Source organism: Asterias rubens, chromosome 1 (assembly GCF_902459465.1).
Source record: "Asterias rubens chromosome 1, eAstRub1.3, whole genome shotgun sequence".
In the NCBI taxonomy this organism is placed as follows: Eukaryota; Metazoa; Echinodermata; class Asteroidea; order Forcipulatida; family Asteriidae; genus Asterias; species Asterias rubens.
Genome location: NC_047062.1, coordinates 4,962,305 through 4,975,450, shown reverse-complemented (window position 1 = coordinate 4,975,450; position 13,146 = coordinate 4,962,305). Strand labels below are relative to the sequence as shown.

The 13,146-nt window shown below is 38.7% G+C and overlaps 1 protein-coding gene across 3 annotated transcripts in view; it reads right to left on the bottom strand.

Annotated features, from left to right (window-relative positions):
* Nucleotides 1-5,154: 5,154 nt before the first annotated feature.
* Nucleotides 5,155-13,146, bottom strand: part of LOC117307238 (kinesin-like protein KIF16B) — a 57,628-nt gene continuing 49,636 nt past the window's right edge. For all 3 annotated transcript variants that reach the window (XM_033791928.1, XM_033791943.1, XM_033791934.1), the window contains 7 exons: nt 10,591-10,736; nt 10,102-10,278; nt 9,206-9,278; nt 8,454-8,567; nt 7,887-7,976; nt 6,549-6,632; nt 5,155-5,981 (listed from right to left, as the gene is read on the bottom strand). In XM_033791928.1, coding sequence (XP_033647819.1) covers nt 5,826-5,981; nt 6,549-6,632; nt 7,887-7,976; nt 8,454-8,567; nt 9,206-9,278; nt 10,102-10,278; nt 10,591-10,736 — 840 coding nt within the window. In that variant the 3' untranslated portion in view covers nt 5,155-5,825. The remainder of the gene's footprint in view (nt 5,982-6,548; nt 6,633-7,886; nt 7,977-8,453; nt 8,568-9,205; nt 9,279-10,101; nt 10,279-10,590; nt 10,737-13,146) is intronic.

Genomic DNA, 13,146 nt, shown 5'->3' with positions numbered 1-13,146 from the left:
TATTTGGTAGATCAGGAAAAAAAGGTCTGTCACATTTTATTTCAGTATAACTTAAAAATGAGCATTTTTGAAAATTCATCTAGCAACATTGTTCTTCCCAATAGGCTACAAAAATTAATAGGCTGTGGCCTATTTCTTAAAGCCATTCGGCATAAAGAAATACTGCAAATACAGGTAGTCATTGTGACTAACTGGGGCTAATTTCATATAGCATTTAAGCACAAAAACTTGCTAGGTTCAGAAAAGTATTGCTTAACAGATACAGGTTACTAGCCAAAATAACATTAAGTTTACAGTGTTGTGGCTGGTGCCCCACTCAATTACTGCTAAGCAAAGAAATTTGTCAAGCAGTATTTTCTGCTTAAGCAGATCTAAGAAATTTGTCCTATTATTCTGTGTTATACATGTTTTTATAAAAAGTAACTTTGTATCTGCTTTCACCTGTGTTTCCAAATGGTGCTGGCTTGCACCCTCAAACAGGCAGAAAGTTTTTGCATATTAAACTAAGAAATCTGCACAATTCCCTTCATGCCCAAATCATAGTCAACCTTATTATGAAATAGTCATATTATTTCCCCGCAATTGTTTACCAGTAAGCAAATGTCTCAATGAGTAAGCAAAAAAGAAAGGACAAATGAAGTTTAAATTTTTAAAAGCATGCATGAGTGTTGAACTTGAGCAGTGTTGATGTGCAACTCAAATTTTGCTCACAGTAAATTAGAAATTGAACGTAACATAGTGATTATCACAGACATTGACAGCAATTCGGCATTTCAATTTATCATTGATTTTTTAATAAACTATTTAATTTTTCACATGTTCAATGTACAATTTGTTCTGTTAAACTGACGACATGTTAATACTCAGCAGAAATAAAGCAGTAAACAATAAATAACTTTTTTGAAAATGTAAAAGTTAGTCAAGAGCTTCTTTAAAACATTAATTTCTAGTTTGTTAATTATTCATGCATCAATCCCCAGTCACTTTGACTATTTTTCTGTATTTTCAAAGAAAGTCGACAAGAAAATTGGAAAAGAAAAAAAAATCCATCTAAATGCAAGTCACCACTTCTTGATAAGATACCGCACAGATCTTCTTAAAAATGTAGTCAACTTTCATTTACCTCATAATGATTCAAAGAAAAGAAGCCAACAAGATGTACCTTATCCTGGTTCAAAGAGTGTAATCAAAGCAGAATTTCTTCCCAAACTAAATGTTGTACCTTGTGGCAGCAACTGCAACCAACAAATTCCTGACATTGTGCCTTAATTTAGGTTTTCCCAACGGTTAACCAGTTTCAGCAAAATCAAGTGAATTTCACTAAAACCCATGCATCCACATTCATGCATTTTCCCAAATTCAGTTGAACTAAGGTTTCTATTTAGCAACTACATGTACTGTGACACGATTTTGGTTGATTTCATTTTAGTCATTCTCACTTTATGGCCATTCAAGACTATACATTTTGATCACTTCTCAGTGGATTATCCAATACACAGGTGACTGCTATATATTCCGACACCCCATGTTTGACAACCCTACACTCTAAAAACTGAAGAGTTGAATCCAACACTTGCATGAGTTCGGTGAGTGACAACACTTTGAAAGTGTTGGATCCAGCGTTTTGTTTATTAAATCTAGCATTTTTAATTTTTTGATCCAACGCAAAAAGGGTTGAATCAACAATTCAAGTGTTATTTCAACATTTCTCAAAAAATATGCTTTGAATTCTTTGATCAGCTTTTTAAACGTTAAACTGGCACTTAAATTGTCGACCGAATACTTTAAAATGCTGGATTTAACATAATAAAACGCTGGATTTAACACTTTTAAAGTGTAGTCACTCACCGAACTCATGCAAGTGTTGTATACAACTCTTTAGTTTTTAGAGTGTATGTAAAAAAAAAAAACACTATTGATCTACACACTCGAGTTAGGGTTATGGTTAGTGCAAGAGCTTTCGGAAATACAAGAGGGGGACGGAACTTGGGTGTCGAAACGTAGGGGGTGTAATCATTGCATGGACATGTACCTATTTAGAGTTGATAAAACTGAATGGTTGAGCAGCCTCTTGCTGCTAAATCGTCTTTGTAACTTATTGAACTACCAGAGAAGGCTCACACATTTTATGGAGTAAACTTACTAGTAGAAGCAATTTTGCAAACACAAAACCAGTGTTAAATTTTTTCGATAATTACACCTGAATAAAAATGATGCTACTTTAACAAAAGAACATTGCACAAAAAAAAAAACAAATGAAACACCATTGGTTAATCAAAAGGCAAGAGTAACGATACATTAAAGATACGCACAACGTAATAAAAAACAACTTACAATAAATATCAGATTTTTTGTTCAAAATTCATACACATGGTTGGTTTTGATTCACAATTTAAATTAGTTTTTTAAAGTCGCTTAAGTTTAGCAGCCTAATCTGTCAAAATCAGAGTAAAATTAAATGTCACCGCAACAAAATGAGAGGGAGTGCTACAACGGTTTATTTCTGAATTCAGCATATGATATTAAGCCACGGCCAAATTTCATAGAGCTCCATTTAAAAAACAAAAAGGAGCCAAGTACAACATAATGGTGCTCACTGTAACAAGGTTATCAGTTACAATTGTACATGACCTCAGGCAGGGTTTCAAAATGGGCTCAGGGCTCAAGGCTCATAGGGAAATTATAGTCTGGTCCCGTCCTGTTTCCCCAGGTCAAAATTCCAGTTGAACCTAGTTAACTGGGGTCAACTGGTTCAACTGGTTAGTGACCAAACTCGTCCATTTTCCATATTAACCAACTGGTTTGGACTAGGTTTAACTGTGTTCAACTAGGTTGAAATTATAAACCAGTTGGTTTCTGTCCATTTTCCATATCAAACCAACTGGTTTTAACTGTGTTTAACTAGTTTATCAACTGGTTTTTCTACAAGTTCCAGTTAAACCCAGTTTAACTAGGTTCAACTGGGATTTTGACCTGGGTCATACAAAATGTGATGTGCATGATCATGTAGTATTGAGTATCAGAACCAAAATGGCAGTCTTTATGCTTCTCCTTGCCAGTACAAAAGCCAGTCTTCAAATATGTTCAACAAGGCACTTCTTATAATAAGCCACATGTTATATTTCAAGTTGTTTAATTAGTTTACCCTGATTACAAATAAATTACTGATGTTATTTTTTTTCCCCTTTAAAATAAATTAAAATAAACATTAATAATTTTAAGCATTCATTTGCATGCTTTTACAATATTATTTATAAGTAAGATGGACAAATTAATTTAGTCACAGTACCCTAGATTGAGTTGTTGATAAATTTGGAATAAAAAAAAACATTTAACAGGTATTATTACACAAGAAACGCTGAGACGTTTTTTTTTCTTCAAATTTCTACATGAAAACAAAAAATAGTTTTGCAGTGTACTATTCTAAGATAAAAGTCAAAGGGCTTCTCAAACACATTTATTCAAGTTTTCTTTGTTCAACCCAGAAGTACTTTAAAACAAACATAATATGGAAGTTATTTTCACTATAAACAAGATTATTCTCTCTGAGTGAGCAAAGCATGAAACCTTCAAATACACACACACAACATTTTGACACAAAATTTACAAAAATTCCCTTAAAGTACCTTTTCATTAAAAATGTTGAATTTCTGACCAAAACAAACGGGTCAATGAATTGCAGCATACCACTTTAAACCTAGACTTATATTGTGTTCATAATTGTTTTATTTTAATGTTTGACTCAAAAATTTGAGATAAGAATAAATATTAAAAACCAGGAAAACATGCCACAAAATGATGGGTGTTGTTCACCAAGTTGCCATTTTGTCAAAACGGAAGCATCCAAAACAAACTGGGCACAATTTCATGGCACTGCTTACCCCCAAAACAATGCTCTTATAAAGATTATAGTAAGATGGAAAAAACAAACTGGTGCTTTCCATTAAATGGAAAAGTTGTCAGAATCACTTATCATCCCCAAAACAAACATCCCCAAAACAAACACCATGTAAACCATTACATGGTGTGCTAAGGATTAGGTCTCATTATTTCAACATCTTTGTCCCACTTGATCCCCATGCTGTAAAAATAATTGGCGCTTTGTATCCTTTGAAAAAAAAACCGTTATAAATACGTTGTTTATTATTATTATTGTTATTACTATTATTATTATTATTACCAAGTCAACCAGGGTCCCATCATATCAAAACCTAAACCAATTTTAGTTCTAATTATCACACACCATAGTTTAAGAAACACATGTGGTAAAATATCATCAACAACTTGTTGTTCAGTGTATGCGCCACACTGCAGTTGAAATCTACCTAAATGTCGTTATGTAAAACAATCATTTTATCTTTGACCCGTTCCCTCTCCAAGTCTTTTGGCTGTCGGTTAAAAAGATCATTTACCACAGGACATGTTTCGTCAAACTTAATAGTAAGTTTATTATGTCAAATTATAAATCACTAATTTAATGGAAGACATTTTTATTTCTTCCACTGAAACTTGCAATAAAAATATCAATCAAATTCTCAAACTCAATCTCTCAATTTGCAGTTTAATCCTTAAAACAAAATTAGTTACTGGCCTGACGTTTTGACTCTACCAGAGTCTGTCCTGATTTTAACCTTCGAGACAAACTCTGCTAGGGTCAAATCGTCAGGCCAGTAACTTTTTTCTTTGCATTTATACCATAGGTCCTTTTGGTTATTTAGCAATTTGCAACAGCTAGTTATATTTTTCCTTTAAAAAAACTCAAACAATGGACCAAACAGAGACTTAGACATGGAAGATCTTTAATTTCATTACCACTTTACTGCCCTAAAATAGTACTGTAACTGATATTTTAAAAAAACATTTTGATGATCACACCTGATCTTTCATTTCAATAAGGGACAGATTTCTGTCTCAAAATTTGGGGCGGGGGGGGGGGGGAACACCTCAAATTCAAGATAATTCTTACTTTCTTTCTTTGTTCACTTTTCCATAAAATAGTAAAAATGACCGCAGTTTAATTTACAATACCATGATTTTGTTCATCATGATATAATTTCATTGGTACGAACCCCCAAAGTTTGTGATTAACTTGTTTATATTGCACTCAATTATTCCATAAATGACCTTTTTAAACATGAAGGGTCTGTAAAGTCTTTATCTACACATGCAAGACTGAGTCTCACTTCTTGATCCATACACAAGGATAGATAAAACGCGTTAGTGCAGATAGATACAGTATCCCTGAGCATGGCCTTATGGCTATACATGTATGTATATTTCACAGGATTAAAAGGCGACAGTCCTTGTAAACCTAATGTGACAATAGTTTAGCAGTCTGCAAATGGAGTCTTGACCAAGGGTAGAAGGCCTCTTTGTTCGTGAATGACATCAATAGAAGCACTTCCAACCAAAGAGGATATACTCTCGTATAAGACTGCCAATGGTGATGAACTGTATCTTATCCTGCAGTACACACCCTGGTATGGTATTCTCAGTACAGCAGCAGCCTGCTGTATCACTATTTTCACTTCAAGGATATGGAAAGCTTGACAAAGAATGGAACACCTGCTTTTACCAAACGATTTTACCAAACTCTTCCCAACTTAGGATTAATCTTTAGGACTGAGGATGAGTTAGATCTGTATCCGAAGACGTTGGGACGCATTGAATCCACCCTAAGTTAGGACGGGTGACTCATCCTAACTCGAGACAGGATTAATCCTAGCGTTTTGTGAAATCGGCTGCTGGCCTTTGGGAAACCTTTGGCCTGAAAGCTAACCAAAGAAGTTAACTACTTTCTTTCACTACACATTAACAATGTACGATCATTCAGTGCCGTATTTAGTAGTCTCAAAGGCCCCTTTGCGGAAGAATGTAGCGAAGTCACACAATGTTTGTTTTGATAAGACTCTATCTGGACCAGGAGAGAGTGGACAACTAGGCACCTGTAAGCATACCCTGATGAAATTCCTCAGGTACACCTGAAATAGAGAACAAGAGAAGTTAAACGTTTGATGAATTTCACGATGAAACCTTTACACTAATATTTCTATGCCCTTTTTAGAATGATCACAAGTCCTAAAAGGAATGAATCCGAGGTGGTGATGCCATAGTCTAAAGATCAGTTTTTTTCCTAGCCCCCAACCTATTATAAAAAAAATGATTTGGGTGGGTGGTGGGATGTGGGTGGGGCGAGGCAAGTGAGCAGCAAAGTGATTGTTTTTGAGAATCTTATTTATTTATTTATTTTTTATTTATTTATTTATTTATTTATTTATCTATTTATATAAAAAAAAACATGGGGGGGGGGCAAATGAATATCTGTTATTCCAAATGTTGCTGCAAGAGTAGTTAAAAAACACATCATTTGTAGCATGGAAAGCATTTTGTTGTATTTCAAAACAAGACAATGATACATTGGGATAACTGTGAGCACAGAGCCATTGTTCACCCCCTTTAAACCAAATTTGCCCTTTGTCCCCCTTCCCCAATTTCACCCCTCCTGTAGGTCACCACTGCTTAACACACTCTATAGAGCCACTTCTTACCTCTAGATCTGCACGTCGTTTTGCAATGACTCTTTCTGACCAGTTAGTGAAGAGTTTCTTAGGGGGAAAACTCAGAAGACCAATCTGAAACAAAGCAAGTTTGATATTAAACATGATACTAAAAAAATGATGGTATAAGTCCAACAATAGGCACATTTGTCTTGTAAAGCTAGGCAGGAACAATGAGATAAAATAGTACATTTTACACTAGCCCTGGCGGCCTTACACTTTCGTATTGTACTGCAGTGACGTCCTGGATATCAGGGTACATTTCTTGGGCGGAAAATTTTCGAAGCTTCATAACTCAAATCTTACCGGCAAGAAACCACTAATTTCAACAGATGCACATTCCATGGCAGCATCTATTTTTCTGCTGTGGGTTTTGATCGTCAGATATTCTTCACAAATCCTTCATCTTCACAGAAATAAAGCAGGTCCCAACGTTAAGGAATTCCCATTATTGTTCGTACACTCACAGTCTGCCGTGTGTACGCAAGACGCGCAAATATTGCCGTTGCGTTTCGTTTGCGTGTTAACGCTGTGTGTGAGTCAAGATACAGTGACCAAGAATTCATGCGTCTTGCATCTTGCACGGGTGTGTATACGCGTACGCACGGCAACAGACAACACTGTGAGAAAACGATCAAAACGAGAATTTTTTTACGTTGGGAGCTGCATTATTTGACGAAAATGACGGATTTGTGAGGGAATATATGAGGACCAAACCCACCGCAGAAAAATGTATGCCGCCATAGAATGTGAATCTGTTGAAATTAGTGGCTTGTTGCAGGCAAGATTTGAGTTACAAAGCTTTGAACATTTTCCGCCCCATAAACGGGCCCGAAACGGGCCTTCAGAGTTAGTACTCTGTGTAAAGAGGAAGAGTCCTATATAGGGCTAATTTTACACTGGACTGCATTGCCAAAGGCTAGTGTCTTTATCTCCGTGCCAGTAAACTCAAGATCGGACAAGTCCGCAATCTTGTGTTTGTGTTGAAACGTTGACTTTCAGTATGGTACATTGATTCTGTTGACTATTAGAGAATACTTACCCACAAAATAATCAGATCAATTTTCTCTCTTAGTGCTTTTTTCAAATTCAAACAGTTCAATTGTTAAACTGTGTAGGAATTTTTTCTTCTAATTTCAATTCTGTTCTTGCTCACAAAATTCTGGTCCAGTAAATATTTTGAGCTAAAAGCCCTGCGTTCTTGTGTATTTCACCCAACCAAATTCGAGCGCTAGATATAGAACCCAAGGTTAAAGACTTTTAAAATCAACACATAGCTTCTAGTGCTACAGGTTATAATGGCACTGTTCACATCAGCTCTTCTCTTACCTGGGGGTATTTTTTCCTCATATACTCATGTAGCTCTCTGAATTTAGAATAGCGTCGATATATCTGCCATCTGTCATCAAGAACCTCGATCTGTTGACGAAATAGAAGGAAAATTATAGAATCAAATTGACTGGGAATCCTTGAACTATTGTAATGCCGATTCATACTTCCTGCGAATGTGAATGCGAATTTTGATTGCAACGATTGATTGATTCGCATCAGTTGATTTGTGCCCAACTCCTGCGAAACATTCTCTGATAAAACAGCCCTGTGACATCAAAAATTGTATACCGCATTCGCATTCACAGGAATATGAACCGAGCTTCATAGGACATGATCAATAAATGGGGTTTCTAAATATGGGCATCCTTGTCCAAGGTTCAATGAATTTTTATTCAATGTTGATTTTAACAAGTTATTCGTATTTTATAAAATTGCTACATGTATTTTTTGTTATCAAGAACATTGCCTAAGCTTGAGTTCCTTTTTTTTTCAATACACATGAGACTTGCACACTTTATGGTGGGACATTATTTATACATCATGACACAGACTATGAGCTGGTACCTGTACTTCAAACACGTAGTGTGCATCCCAGCCGTGACCTCGTAGCATATATCTAGGAATAACAACACTGATGGGATCGTCCAAGGTGTCTGTATGTGGCGTGATGGCTGACGACTACAAAACAAAGGAAACAGAAAAAGCGATGACACACAAGCAACGATCTTTTAAGAAAAGATCTTTAAAAAAACTCAGCTCCTTATGACTGTGAAAACGAGGTAAAAATAGTTTTTAATTCGTAACCCTTGCTGTGTCCAAGGCCAATTAAACCAGTGTAATTATCAGACTATGTTTCTGTAGGGATTTTTATACGGTATGTGTACTGGTTACAACACACTGAATAGTCTAACAAATAACTTTTGTAAAAGTTTAAGTTGTGGTCAAAATAAAGTTTTGGAACTAAGACTTGGAACTAAGAACCATTTGCCTTGACTGCATTCAAAGTTTCTATAAAAAAAAATTCAAAGTTGTGATGTACAGCTTTAAACCATAAAATGTACAACTTTATGACGGATGACATGTGTTTCTACAAATTTCGTGGACAGGCTATTACGGTGAATGGTTTACACAGAGGAATATGTGAAATGATCATGGTATTAGTTTATCAAAGTGAAGAGGTGAGCCATGTGGGAATTAGTGGCTGTGACTAGTTCCCAGAGTTAACATGCAATGAAGCACAGGCTGCCCTCAGCAACAACCTTAGCAACAGCCACAGCCATTAATTCGGACACAGCCAGACTAAAAGTTTCACTCACGGAGTAGGTCCTTCTCAGAGGTGTCTTCAACTGACCATTTCCCTGCAGTGACGTCCCACCAAAAGAGTCTCGCCTGAAGAAGAAAAGAAACATTCACAAAATTGATTACAAAAAGAGGAAAACAATGGAAACACAGTCATGTAGTAACTAAACCCACTCCAGATGGCATGGATATAAATATCAAAGTCTTATATAGCGCACGTATCTACCAAACAAGGTACTCAAGGCGCTGGATATATACAAACTTCCAGAAGGATAGCTTATTGCAGTGACGGATGGGGAGACCCAATTATGTAGCACTTATAAGGGTTCACAAGGTACTACCTGATATAAAGAAGCTTTCTCCTTCATCCCTCTAGTATGTCTTCATCCCGTATCTCCATCACTGCACTGTTTCATGAGGCCATCACGACAACTTGCCCCTTCCGAAAATTCCCCCAACCCCAAATTCTTCCACATCCATTTTCTAAAGATTTTGGTCCTTACCAAGGCTCTTTTCTCCCCACAAATCCCCTCCTCCTTGTTCTCTCTTCCTGTTCTGTGTGTCTTATACATTACCCTCTTTCTTATTCATCTCTGCAACATCTTCTCCCTCCGGCATTCCTCATACCGATTTCCCCCTACAGAAACTTTCCCCATTCCTATTCTCCTACATCCCACCTCTCCGTCTTATGAACCACCTCATTCATATCGTCAAGTTTACTATTTCTACTCTGACTCGACTTCCTCTTTGATTTCCTCTTTCCTCCTCTCTTTGGCCCTTTTCGAATCCACAGCTTTGGCTTTGGATTCGGCTTCAGGCTCCTAAATCCCTGACCGCATAGCAAGCGTAAAGTAAACAAAACTGAGGGGTCTAGCTAGCCTGAGCCAAATCTAAACCCAAGGCTGTCTCTTACCGTCTCATTTGTATCCTGAGGCTTTCCAGCTCTTCAATATGAGCCTTCTTGAGTTCTTCCAACTGGAGATCTCGTTCTAGCCTCTCCTTCTCCTGGTCTTCGTGGAACTGTTTGTCTCTCTCGTTGATCTCTTCCTGTAACCGCTCTTTCACCGTTTCCTCAACCAGTTTACTGATCCTGAAGAAACAAATTGGAGAAAATTCACAGACAAGGGGACAAATTTTATAAAGCTGTTTTAAATCAGAATACACTAAGCAAAGTGTCTTGCTAAACAAAATTAAATATGGTAACAGTCCCAATGATGTGAACGTTATAGAATTTCGGCTGGTAACCTTTTTCTGCTCAGCAAGATTTGTCTGTACTTAAAGGCTTTTGGCGTACAGGCTCTATGAAATTTGGCCCAGTTGCACAAATATCTTCCAACAATATCTTCTTTCAGTCAAAAGACCACAGGAAAACCATTTGTGGAAGCAAAGCGTCTGAACCTACCTCTCTTTGTTCTCAAGTTCTTGAAGTTTTGACCTCTCGGCTTCGATCAATTCTCGCTCAGCAAGTCTCTCGGTCTCAAACTCCTCTCTTTGTCTGGTTAGATCTAACTCCTTCTTCCTAGTCTCCTCCTCAAGGTGCTTCAGATTCTACAACAATCGGAGGAGAAGCAACCAGGTAAAAATTAAAGACACTGAAACTTTCTTCAAGAAAGTCAAAACTACTTGATTCAAATACAGCATTGTGGATGAGGGCAACCTAAGTGTAAATCATTTAATGTCTTCATAAAAACATCTGATCAGATTCCAGGCATGTAACTGCCATTTGTCCAAAAAAAAAAAGGAAAGTGCTTGGGGTAAAAATTCTTTGTACATGTTGTAATGTGTTTTTCAATGGCACAGCTGGGGAAAAAAAAAATTAGGAAATAAGCTGACCAACTTAAGTGTGCCATGCCTGAGATTCAGAGGGCAACATTCTAAAATCAAATTGAGCCAGGTTATCTGTCTTTTATCCACAAATCATACGAAAATTCCAGTAACAATTGTTTTGAAGTTATCAGCAAAATTGCTTTTAGGCATTTCAAGCATGATTTGTAGCTTCAATTTAGAAGAGACTCATAGCAGACCGTGATGAAATCCTTGTTAAATTCTTTGCATGGATTGATCACACTTTTTTTTGCATTTAGCGTCAATTTCATAGCATTTGTATGATTGGGGGAAAAGAATGTGTGATGGTCTTCACTTAAAGCTGGTTCAACTTTCCGAAGATTTCTTTTAACCTTAGCAGTGTCCAAGACTGATTTGCTAGGCCCAATTTGCTAGGACTGCCTAATGGAGGGGCCGATTAAATCAGCTTTATTGGTTGGAACATACCACCTGACCTTCAGATGAACTTATGAAAGTTTATGCTTTGACCAAAGTAAGTTTTGGGAACACGACTTTGTGTTTTTGCTATTTGCAATTTCTGAAAAAATTGCAATTTATAGAGGCACTGCTAGGGTTATGGCAGATTGTAAATTGACAAATTTTCTGGGGAAGAAAATGCAGTGAAATAAAAACGTATGGAATAAAGGACAAATTAGTGTCCTTCGACATGTACATTAGGGGACTGTTAGAAGTTAGTATCACCATGCGATGAACCAAGTTGCTGATGTTAACTGGCTGTTAGTTCAGGATGTGCATGTATATGCTTCAAGACAAAGTATACCCCCACCCCACAGTAGTGTGGGTGGGTCTACGAGCGAATACTTACCTGTAGAGCGAATACTACAATTGCATTGTTCCCTATGCCGGCAGGCAAATAGCTAAGAGTTTTACACACAATAGCGCCCTCAAGAGTCCCATCCCCAACGCCCTGTGACATGCGCAACACGTCGGCGTCCTCTTTTTCGTCAAGCGATACGCGCCTAAGTACTCAAGAACCACTCGTATAGTGGGGTAGGAGGGAGGGTGCTCTACAGGTAAGTATTCGCTCGTAGACCCACCCACACTACTGTGGGGTGGGGGTCTACTTCACTCTACTTACCTGTAGAGCGAATACTACAATTGCATAGACTCGCACCGAGTAGGCGGTGGGTATACGCAGGCTATCGTATGTCTACAGGGGCGTAGGACACGGGGCGTGCCTAAGAACCCCAAGGAGGGCCCTAGACTGCCCGCCGGTAAGCGGGCGCCAAGGGGCCAGAGACGGGCTACGCAACAGAGGGCCGGACCAGGGTTAACAGGTCGGTCCAAGCGCGTGGAACCGCGAGAACGACGCGCGTGGCCCTGGGGGCCCGCGAATCGTGCGCAAGACCTTAGGGGGGTATCGCCATTATGGGGTAAAAACATAATAGGTACACCTCGTTAAATGTCCAATGCACATAGGTAATATATAAATTATTACATGTATAAGAGAGGAAAGTGGACTCACCAGTTAGTGTTTCTGGGAAGCTTGACTGGCCGTCTTCAGCACTTCTCTCCCGGCTCTGCCGTCTGTCTGGAGGACATCCTTCAGGTAGAGGTCGCTGAAGGTGTTAGGACACTTCCAGCAGGCCGCCTTGGTGATATCTGCTAAGGGAACCCCTTTAAAGAAGGCCCAAGAGGCGGATACCCCCCTAACATCATGCGCCCGAACCGTATTCTCGGTCGCCGGCCAGCCGCCCGGCACGGAGCGGATGGCAGTCACGATCCATCGTGAGATGGTGCACTGTGACGCCGGCCGAAAGGGCGGTGTTGTCGTCACAAACAGCTTTTTATGGTCCGTACGAAGTGACTTCGTACGATTCAAGTACCACTTAAGTGCCCGGACGGGGCACCACAGTTTGTCCTTCGCCTCTGATGAAAAGGACTTGATGTCCGGGACAAAAATGTCCGGGGGCGTGAAGGAACTTGACTGGTTCTTTGTTAAAAAGCCGGTCGTGGGGACCAGGCGGACTCCGCCTGGTTCCCATCGGATATGTCCGGACTCTACCGACAGGGCGTGCAGCTCACTGCGCCGTCGCGAAGTAGCGACGGCCAGGAGAAACGCCAACTTGACTGAGAGCTGTAGGAGTGTGGAGCAATCCATAGGCTCGTAAGG